Raw genomic sequence first — 9,562 nt, 5'->3', positions numbered from 1 at the left:
TGGCGTCCTTCTCAGAGAAACCTTCAATCAGCTCGCTAAGGGCAGTCTTCACGCCCCGAACGATCTCGAGCACGACAGGCCCTGTTTGCACCTCGATGTCGAACTTCTTCTTGATTACCGCGGCAAGATTCTTGTCAACCACGGCAAGTGTCTCATCAGACCCTACCACTTTCTTCTTCAGAAGTTTCTTGAGAGCTTTGCCCACGCTGGACTCTCCAAGCTTGGTGGCCTCGCTGATGGCAGCCTTAGTGTCCTTAAATTTCGAGAACGAGTGCAGCTCCAAGTTCTCACCTATCTTGCTTGTGCTGGTAAGCATGCCCGCGACGACGTCGGAGTCCGTTACGGCAGAGAGCTTATCGGCTGCGTGATACCCCTACAGCGGCCCCACATGCTTTGAACAGGCCATACCCGGCGGAAGTTTCGACTAGAACCAACATAGTCTGCGGAGAAATTGGCAAATATGGAACGGTTAACGCTGTACGCCGACTGCACATCAGGTCTGAACCCTTTCGTACCGCCATGGCTGAACTCCCGCTACCACAAACCTCACTCGTGCAAATTGGTGTGGCTGTTGCTCAGATGCTGTATACTGGCCCCTGTTGTTGTACTGAGACTCTTATGCCTGTCAGGCGCCGTAATCGTGGGTGGTAGGATATGCGATTCCTAGTGTTATACGCTGCTGGAGCCTCTTGACGCCGCTTTCCGCTTGTGTGGATATGAGCCTTTCACAACTGTGGGCCACCGTCTGGCTCTCCTAGCGCTTGGAGCTTGGCGCGTGTCGCGAGACACCTTGGGGAGAGTTGTCTTGCGGCAACGAGCACACAAGGTGGGCTTCAGTTGGGTCCATAGCAGTCTCCGCGAATCGCAGTCACAGTCTTCTCAGGCCCGCATAGCATTATCATTGCGGCCTGCTACCTCCTGGCACCAGTTGTGGCGGTACCTGTAGGAAATCTGTGGGTGGTGGTACCTCTCCTCAGTGCCATTCGCTGGTCGATGACGTGGTCGGAAGAGCCATTCCCAGAGTATAAGCCAATGTCATTCGAAGCGGTGCTGGCTCACGACAGCGTGGTGGTGCTATCCTCTTCCGCAAGGACCAACGGAACCTGTGTGTTGCCATTCCCCGCTGCCAAGTGCGCAAAGATATCAGAGTTGGGCGTAGTGATCATAGGGGTGGACTATGGACTGCTTAAGTCCAAATATTGGGGCTTGCCCTTTACCTATGGTTCGTACTTCACTCATTTTCTACGACTGCTGATCACCCTTGACAACAGTCTTGTGGTGTCCTCCTGCCCTATCCAAACGGAGACAAGGAAGGATGCAAATTTATCTTCCCTCCTAACACAAGAGCTGCAGCACGCGTCGTCAGCGGTGAGACTTGCATATGTCACTCATACAGGGCATGCTGGAAGTTGCCAATGTGGACCCCGCTCTTGCCACTGCCTGCTATCGCGATATGCGAACCGGTCGCCATTGAACGCAAGAAGATCGTACATTACGCCGCGGAGCTCATGATCGAAGCTTGCCTAACATAGTGCAGTGGTCCGATGACGCGTCTAGGGTCGAGAGAGTCTGAAGGTTCTTTTCTTCCGTTGTCCTCTCGTTTTGTGGTGTGCCAATCACGACAGGAAATATGAAGGACTTGGGACCAGGGCTTACTCTGAGGACTCCCACCTCCTTCCACATGCTCCACGTAACCTCCTGTCGAACCAGACGCGGGACAGGCAGGTTGCGGCGATGGCAGAATTCCATCGTCCGACGCGGGTGGAAGAGCAGTGGACAGGCGCTCTTCGATGGGGAGACCTGCAGCAAACCTCTGAGTCAGTAGCGGCACCCGCGGTCTCACCTCATGGTAGTCTGATCGAAGCAGCGGTACGCTCCAGGAATGACGTTGTCCTTCTGGTGTCGGACCTGGTGGACTCTCACATTTTCTTTGTCTCTGTACGGCGGCATCTGCACCGGGAACGGATAAAAGCGTCTCGGCTCTTTCCGTTGTCCACCAAGGGATGTTAGCAGTTGTGACGGGTGATAGAACTGGAGAAGTTCGGGAATGTGGGAGGCGGAGTACATGCATATCTTTTCCTTCTGGATATCTGTGAGAAAGGCCTTTGAGATGTGCCAGAGCACGTCCAATATGATAGAATCGTATACGGTGTGGACTCGTTCCATATGGAAGGGGAAATGTTCAGTGAAAAGGGGCAAGAGATCGTGAATGGCCTGCCTGGGGATTTGATTTAGGGAGACTCCTCTCGCCTCGCAGAGAATGGAACACGACTCCGACCATCGCGGCACCACTGGATCGGGGAGCCCCTCTACGTCTCACGCATGAATTGCCTTCCCCACTCGAAAACGAACAACATCAGCCTCAGCATTCGAGGCGCGGGGAGGGCAGACAGCTTTCTGAGATGACAGAAAAGCCCAGGGTGGTAGTTCCGGTCCCGGCCAAACCAGTAGAGTGCTCCCGTTTCCAGATCCTCTCGCAGAGCTCGTTCCGTGTCGCGGATCGGGTACCATGCCCGACGGAACTCAGCCACTTTGAGACAATTGTCCACGCTACACTCCACGTATTTGGCTGCGTCCTTGCGTTTGAAGTACTGAACGTACCGCGCCAGCAGGCTGAGTAAATCCGGACTCAGTTTCACGCCACGGTCACCGGCTGCTCGGAGCGCACTGGCCAGATCCGTCATCTCTACTTCGGAGAGGCGCACGTGGAAGAACGCGTGCCGCACGTTCTCCTTTTGGAAGTGCCTAAGGCCTGGGTTAGCCACAACACTGCCCCACCTGAGTCTCTCGGCAGCTCTTGAGTAACGAACATCGCTGGGATGACGTGAGGGGGGATTGCTTCCGTCACCTCCAAAAGGAAATCATGCGCATCTGAGAGGATGTATGCCAGCTGTTCAAGTTGGATGGTCCCCTTCAAATCTGAGGGCAGATAGTTCGCCAGCTGGATTAGAGTGATCTCCAACATGATAAATAACGTTTTCCCATTGCCAGGGCGTAATGCTCTGTGTTCGTGACACATTATGTTATTCTTGCTGTACCATCTGCTTCAGGTTAGCGTTCTCGTGAGACCCAACTCGCCTGATTACAGGTATTCTGCGAGCAGTATCCTGTCACGTTGCACACAGTGATGTTCGGGTCCATAGAGGACGACTCAGATGTGCACTCCGTTCTCAAGAGCAGTCTCTCATAATCCCATCTCAAGAATGGTCTCGCGTTACAAGCTGATCTACATATCAACACCACCGCCTTCAAGTTGGCCTTTCTCAAGAAAAACGCCATACGTGATTTGTTTCACTTGGAGCGTGCTGGAGCCCTTGTTGAGGGACACCACTGCATCGCTGCTCTTAAGGTCGACGAATGTCTGAGGCCGCACGTTCGTCACATCGCCGTTGCTGCGATGGAGGTAGATGTCAAACGGGATAGGAATTTCGACGGCGTCCATGACGTACAGTTCACATTCCAGCTTCTTGCATTCCCGAACGAATTCACAGATGCTTCTGTGGTACCCCTTCCGATCGCTCTGGATGTTCCGCGCAAGAAGTATGCGCCCCCCCCCAGTTTTGAACTTGAAATCAGGGATCCCTTTGCTGGTTTGCCGTCCGTACGCCAATGCTTCTTGCACCTTCTGCCGTGACCAGACGAGCTCGAATCTTCCATGATCTTCTGGATGATACCGTAGGTAACAGCCAGGTTTGCTGAAAGGATCTCTGTCGGGTTCAGAGGTAGCTGCCGACTCCTCTTTGGCGACGCTTTTTGCTGCAACTGGGGGTGACTTTTCGTTTCGGGAAGGGAAACAGCCCATGAGTCACACTATGATAATACTGATTACCTTATCATGGGTAACTGCTGCGACTCGAACGACATCGACGACACAGCAGGTAGAACGGGCGTTCCCAATGAAGATGTGTACGTGGACGCCCCCTTTGGTACCGGAGGCGGAACGTTATCAGCAGACGTGGACCCTGTAGCGGTCGATAAGGACCCCGTGGGGTACATGTCTGGAGACTATTTGAGCACTGTCGCGTCCATAGGCAAGGGGGCATATCTTCTGTATGATACGCTGCAGGCTGGAAAGTTCGAAATCCATTATCGTACCTCACCTCCCCCTCAAACCGCTATCGAGCAGAAGATTGTGGCGTTCGGTGAGTTCATTGAGGGCGAGACGAATATCGCTGACCGGCGTTTCCGGCGGAACGAAAGCGAGGTGACCAAGACGCAGGTGACGGTGAGTCCTGGGCTTGCACCTAATACAGCAAAACGCTCAGTACGTATACTTGGCCATCGCGGAGTTTGTCCTCCTGTGCTTCCGCAAGAAAATGCGGCTGAAGCTCGTTATGGATGGTGAAGGTCTCCCGAAAAACTACAAGCTGTACTTCCACATGTCCGGCAGTGAGCTACGTCCAGTTTCAACGGACGAACCAGGCTTAAACGTGCATGAGCTGGACTTCTCACATATTGTAGTGCTCCCCTTCAAGCACCATGTCACCGACGACAGCATGTCATTCACTCATATGGACCTCCGGAACCGTGTCCAGCGTGCCGGCGGCGTGTATCAGCCAATCGAGGCGGAGTAGTGTATTTGTGTTATGCGAAATTCCCACCGCCGCAACATCCGCAACAAAACTTGAAAACGTCCATAACGCGAGACCGCCGCGGGATGTGGATGACACCCACCTCCTTCTCAGGGATAGCTCCGAAGCCCTGAGCATCTCTGACCTGCAAGGGACCCTCAAACCTACAAGAGGAAGCCTCGTCCATGTTTTTGGCGGCGTACCCGTGGAAGTTGTACCCGGCAGCATGTTTCCACATGTTGCGTTCGTGAGTTTCCTCCGTGACCTGCTCATCCTGACGGTGCCTCAACTGCCGTTCCTCCGATATGCGGGCTGCCGCAGCATTCAAGCGTCTGGAGGTTTCCGTATCAATACGGTCATTCTTCTTCGCACGCGCTCGTTCAGTATTCGTCGCTTCGGTTTCTGCTACACGCTGAATCACCGCCAGAGACGTTAACAGTTGCTCCGCCTGCAGGCGGCAATCACGAACACATGCCGGCGAGCCTTGGGCGTAGGCGGTTGCCGCCTGCTTGGCGTTGCGGGCACAAGCCCGGTGGACGTCTCTGGCTTTCTTTACATCGGGTTCAGCGGCCAGATCGCGAATCGAGTCCAGAGCCTGCCTAGCGCTAACTGCTGCTCGTTCGGCTAGAAGGAGGTCGCTTTGGGTTTCCAGCTTGACGATCGCCTGCAAGGCCTCTTCAGCCTGCTCTTGGGCTTTATTGGCACAGTCGAGGTACTCAGAGAGCGACTCCGATCTCGCCCTGCGGGCAAGTATGGCTGCGTTGGTCGCTCGGCTGGCAGCCGCTTCCGCTTGCAGGGCTAAGGGCTCAGCCTGTGCGCCAAAACCACCCACATAGCCGCGACAATCACTGGCGGCCTTCGCCGCTGCGCGGCTTGCCTCCTCCGTTTTCGTCGTGACGGCTCTCTTTCGTGCCCTTGCCGAATCCTCCTTGGGACCGGGCCCTGTTGCTGGTGGACCTCGAGCTGTCTCATTGGCAGAAGGCTCTGTGGAGGTCGAAGTTTGGTCCTCAAGTTCCAGAACTGCAGTCAACTTTTTCTGTGGCTGATGTTCCAGAACTCCAGTCAACTTCTTCCGTGGGTCATCCCCGCTACTATAAAAATCCAACTCGACAACGATTGACGCCATCTTCCCAGCGGGAAACGGACTGTCGCGGAAGCTATTAGTAATGCTCACCAATCCATGAATCGGATTGACCCAGTGAGCTTCTTTAAAAAAGCTCCATAGATCGAGGATGCCGATACCAAACAAGTCATCAGAGCCTTCATCGCGCAGTACAATTGAAAGCTCCCGCTCGTTCGCGTAAGGCAGCGTTAGCTCCTGCTGGAGGGGCGTGTCAGCTCCCTGCACGAAAATGGGGCTCAGGGCGGAAGGAGAGTTCTCGGAGAGTTCTACAGACGGAACCAGCGTCATGCCGTGGCCCGCAGGATCGATGTCTGTGAGATACGACAACAGAAGGCGAACGTTGTCGAAGTGCCATGAGGGAGGTGCGATATTCCGAAAAGTCATGCTCAGCACCGAGCCACGTTGCAGCGTCAAACTGCCTTGCCACCCTTGATTCTCGTCGCCAGACCAGGCGGACTCAACTTTGGCCAGCAGATCGGCATAAGAGATCTCGACGATATCTACGCAATTCTCGTAAGTGTAGTCGCCATCGTAGTAGGCTTCTTCGTCGGAGTCGGGTGGGAGCCTGACGGCGAATCTGGTGAACGAGTGCTGCGGATCTTACGTGAACAATTCAGTCGGATCAGGGATTGGGAAAGTCAAGGAGATGTTGATGTCCAGCCAGGGGGCCCAGGCCTGCGGGAACTTTACACCTTGAAGCGCGCCGCAGGCCGCTAAGAACTCCACCAGCTGAGTAAGAAGAAACCTGAGGGCTTACGTGAGGCGCGAATGGCACGTTAGCAATGTCGTGTAAGACGAAGGTTAGCTGTCCTTGCGTGGCCATTAAATAGATGTTTCGCTCGCAAACGTCTGCGCAGTTCAGCAGCCAACCCCTACACTTGCCCCATGTATGTGTTAAGATTTAGTTAAGTTAGAATTTAAGTGATGGTTTTGAGGAACTTTACCGATATTGTACAGATGGGGAGCACTTCAAGCTCGTTTCAAACATCCGACGTAGTCTCGGAAGGCGATTTCCGCCCTGAAACCCGTCCTGGGAAATTATTTTCTACCGCCCCCGAGCCCATTCCAGATAGGCGAAGGCAACGTATCATCCTTTCGCCCGGCTTGAGATCCGCACCTGCACCAGTCTATGTAGTCTCAAACGCGGCCCCATGGCTGCCAGCCAGAGGCATGACCTTGTCCGATGACGCCTCACCAGTCACCCCAGTGATGCCCCAATGCGCCGCTGTCGCCCCAGATATGGTAGTTGGCTCTCGAAGAGTGCTGTCGTGCACGGTTTTACCCGCGCGTGAAGTGCAGGCCGCCGGAGAGGCCTTCTGCCCATACGACCCCTTTGCCCCCCGCGTTCAAAGGACCACGAGCAAAGGCAACTACCATATGGCGTGGCTCAGGTCCATGGCTCGCTGGGAGCTCGACAGCATCGACCGGATTATAGCTTCATATGGAGAAGAACCCGCGGTGAGTCGCTGTGACAGCTTCCATACTAGGCACGAATCGTGTCTGCACCCGACAACACATTGGAGTCATGTTTCAAGAAGAGAGGAGGAAAACCTAAAAGGTAAGCTACGAAGTCTCCGCACACAGTGTGTCATTCTTGTCTCAAGTCGTTGTTTACGAAGACTAGGCTGCCGATTTTTTGGGTTGTGGACAACCGATGACCTCTTGTGCAGGGGTGTTTGGAATTAACGTCACAGTTTGATTTGACTGTGATATCTGCAGCCCTGGTAGCCCCTCTGAATAGGCAGAGCCTGCGCTACTGTCTCTTGATTCTGCGGGACGAGGAATCTCTTGCTTCGGGACCTCAATTCGGATTCTGGATGTACGGTATCGGTTACGCGCAGGGACTCTATCTCTTCTGCCTCACAGGCATCGATCTTGAATTCATCGTCTTCTGGCAGGGGCTTGGAAGGCTTAGGATGCCGGCAGGCGTAGAGGACAGATTGCCTATGATCGCCATCTGCGTGCACCACGTCGATGTCGTCCGGCAGGAGGTCGTCGGGGTAGAAGCCGTCGGCGTCGCATTCCTTCCGCGGCACGTACCCAGGGGGACACGTGGTGGTCTCTTCGCTGTACGTTGGACGGATCGACTTCGACTTATGGAAGGCTGGCCTGAACCGGTCAAGCTGGTCGGGAATAAACACGCGTTCAGGGTCTCTCCGGTCGGGGTCAAACGGGTTTATCTGGGAGGCTCGGTAGGAAATCATGTTGGTGGTCTGGTACATTTCAGCCGGATCGAATGCTTCAGGCTGGAAGATCGAGCCGCCGCTATCGCATAGCCACGGTTTCTCCCTCCAGTGGTTAGCGCGGTCGTAGCTGACGTTGTAGACCGTCTCCCAAACGGACGGAGGTCTGTGCCCACAAGGTAGCGGCGAGTGAACGTCATGCTCAGGTATTGGGCTTATATGGGCGTCAGTCCTCAACGCCTTAAAATCGGTGCGCCCGCTGTCCTCGAAGCGTTTCTGAGCGTCAACTGCGCGGTCCCGCTCTGTGTACTGGTAAATCCCTGGCGGTTGCTCCCGCCCCGCGGCCAGCGCGGCCTTGTGGACTCGTTGTTGTCGATGTAACTCGGCCTGCTCCTGTATTTGGTAGACAGGGTTGCATCTCTCCTCAAACCAGTTGCCCTCCAATGTAGCGACGTGGTAGTCCTTGCGGCCTCTGAGCGTGTTCGTCCCCAAGTGCCTCTCGATCAGTTGATGTCGAACCATGACTATTTAGATATTTCGATCTAAAATTTCGCACCCATGCATTCATGGCTGGTCATTGGCCTGGCTGTCTCAGTCCTTGGCAACCAGAAGTCGGACGATCACGTGGGGTCGCTGAATTCATATACCGTGGGTTGACTAAGCATGTGCCACGCAGTCATCGACCGGGGTCGAATCCCAGCCTGCAAAGTTCCTGGTTCCCACCGAGAGAAGGAAGCGCAGCCTACCCAAAGAGGCCTTCGTAAGCGAAGAACCACGAAGTGACCCACTACAATACAGAGTAAAATCATTGGACGGGAAAGTCCCACCAGGCTCTGCGTACCGGAGTCCCAAGAAGAAGACGCCAATTGAAGGCCAATCTGCCTCTCGCACTCTCATGAGTCAGAAAGTGGTGGTGGACCCGGCGGTCTACGCAATATCAGACGTACCACCAGAGCAGTCGCCTGGACACAAGCCTACGCAAGTCCGCGTTCAGACACCTCCTGAAATAGTCGCATCTCCGGAGGTACCTGTTCCTAGGCGGTATAGGACAACCCACGATAAGCCCCCTGCTACACCCAATCCGAAGAGTGAAACTTCTCGAGTGCCGGAAGTCCCCAAGGCAAGAACGCAGGACACCAGCGCAGCTGCAAAGGGCAGGACGAAATCCGAACCCTATTTAGCTGCTGACTCCGTCAGAGCGAAATCCGAAGCCTCTGTAGCTGCTAACTCCACCAGGTCGAATTCCGAACCCTCTGTTAGGATCGAAGATCAGCCGAAATCCGAAGCCTCTGTAGCTGCTAACTCCGAACCCTCTGTTAGGATCGAAGATCAGCCGAAGGTTGTAGTTTCGCAACCCGATAAAGCCGCTGCTCCAAAGAGCGTACCAGGGCAATTGCTGGTCCCCGGTAAATTGAGAGTAGTCGGCGTGCAGATTAACGATGGCACCAGACAACCCCCTCCTACCATAAATCACACCCCCCGCCCTACTCCGACCATAAATCACAACCCCAAACCCACCACAGGGCGGAGCTCCATTCCTGCTGGCGGCAGGAGCCGAGGGTCAGGACCGGTGGAGGTGCCCAACATCGTGAAGTTCGCGGGGTCCAAGTTTCAGCACCGGGTTTTTTTAAGTCCACTCCCCGAAATTAAGCCCGCTAGACGCTTGCTCAGGAGAGCATTTCCCA

At 54.7% G+C, this 9,562-nt stretch overlaps 7 protein-coding genes across 10 annotated transcripts; 2 read left to right on the top strand and 5 right to left on the bottom strand.

Annotated features, from left to right (window-relative positions):
• On the bottom strand, window positions 1-437 carry KVP18_005158 (uncharacterized protein; the record flags this gene model as incomplete). Its single annotated transcript, XM_067949534.1, has 2 exons — window positions 1-360; window positions 389-437. Coding segments are annotated over 2 exons (409 nt in total), but the record flags the coding sequence as incomplete, so codon positions are not given.
• A 556-nt stretch (window positions 438-993) lies between these two features.
• KVP18_002077 (uncharacterized protein) lies at window positions 994-1,474 on the top strand (the record flags this gene model as incomplete). Its single annotated transcript, XM_067952696.1, has 2 exons — window positions 994-1,368; window positions 1,397-1,474. The coding sequence occupies 2 exons, from the start codon at window positions 994-996 to the stop codon at window positions 1,472-1,474; spliced, it is 453 nt and encodes a 150-aa protein (XP_067805788.1).
• A 32-nt stretch (window positions 1,475-1,506) lies between these two features.
• On the bottom strand, window positions 1,507-2,965 carry KVP18_002081 (uncharacterized protein; the record flags this gene model as incomplete). Of its 3 annotated transcripts, XM_067952701.1 has the most annotated exons (4): window positions 1,507-1,813; window positions 1,844-2,291; window positions 2,321-2,752; window positions 2,779-2,965. In XM_067952701.1, 4 exons carry the CDS (start codon window positions 2,963-2,965, stop codon window positions 1,507-1,509), a joined length of 1,374 nt encoding a protein of 457 aa, XP_067805793.1. The 3 variants fall into 3 exon arrangements, with proteins under 3 accessions (XP_067805793.1, XP_067805794.1, XP_067805795.1); XM_067952703.1 differs by lacking the exons at window positions 1,507-1,813; window positions 1,844-2,291 and having other exon boundaries at window positions 2,310-2,752; XM_067952702.1 differs by lacking the exons at window positions 1,507-1,813; window positions 2,321-2,752; window positions 2,779-2,965 and having other exon boundaries at window positions 1,840-2,166.
• Window positions 2,966-3,226: 261 nt separating this feature from the next.
• On the bottom strand, window positions 3,227-3,802 carry KVP18_002079 (uncharacterized protein; the record flags this gene model as incomplete). The annotated part of the gene is made up of 1 exon (XM_067952698.1): window positions 3,227-3,802. One exon carries the CDS (start codon window positions 3,800-3,802, stop codon window positions 3,227-3,229), a length of 576 nt encoding a protein of 191 aa, XP_067805790.1.
• Window positions 3,803-3,835: 33 nt separating this feature from the next.
• KVP18_002082 (uncharacterized protein) lies at window positions 3,836-4,574 on the top strand (the record flags this gene model as incomplete). Its single annotated transcript, XM_067952704.1, has 2 exons — window positions 3,836-4,225; window positions 4,254-4,574. The coding sequence occupies 2 exons, from the start codon at window positions 3,836-3,838 to the stop codon at window positions 4,572-4,574; spliced, it is 711 nt and encodes a 236-aa protein (XP_067805796.1).
• Window positions 4,575-4,584: 10 nt separating this feature from the next.
• Window positions 4,585-6,517, bottom strand: KVP18_002080 (uncharacterized protein; the record flags this gene model as incomplete). Of its 2 annotated transcripts, XM_067952699.1 has the most annotated exons (3): window positions 4,585-6,271; window positions 6,299-6,423; window positions 6,452-6,517. In XM_067952699.1, the coding sequence occupies 3 exons, from the start codon at window positions 6,515-6,517 to the stop codon at window positions 4,585-4,587; spliced, it is 1,878 nt and encodes a 625-aa protein (XP_067805791.1). The 2 variants fall into 2 exon arrangements, with proteins under 2 accessions (XP_067805791.1, XP_067805792.1); XM_067952700.1 differs by lacking the exons at window positions 6,299-6,423; window positions 6,452-6,517 and having other exon boundaries at window positions 4,585-6,078.
• Window positions 6,518-7,382: 865 nt separating this feature from the next.
• KVP18_002078 (uncharacterized protein) lies at window positions 7,383-8,399 on the bottom strand (the record flags this gene model as incomplete). The annotated part of the gene is made up of 1 exon (XM_067952697.1): window positions 7,383-8,399. One exon carries the CDS (start codon window positions 8,397-8,399, stop codon window positions 7,383-7,385), a length of 1,017 nt encoding a protein of 338 aa, XP_067805789.1.
• Between the last annotated feature and the right edge of the window lie 1,163 nt (window positions 8,400-9,562).

This window comes from the organism of the source record quoted next, assembly GCF_019968955.1.
Source record: "MAG: Porospora cf. gigantea A chromosome Unknown PgA_NODE_911_length_9562_cov_346.214, whole genome shotgun sequence".
Taxonomy (NCBI): domain Eukaryota; phylum Apicomplexa; class Conoidasida; order Eugregarinorida; family Porosporidae; genus Porospora; species Porospora cf. gigantea A.
The sequence above is the reverse complement of the archived record's forward strand: the minus strand, read 5'-3'. Positions and strand labels throughout refer to the sequence as shown.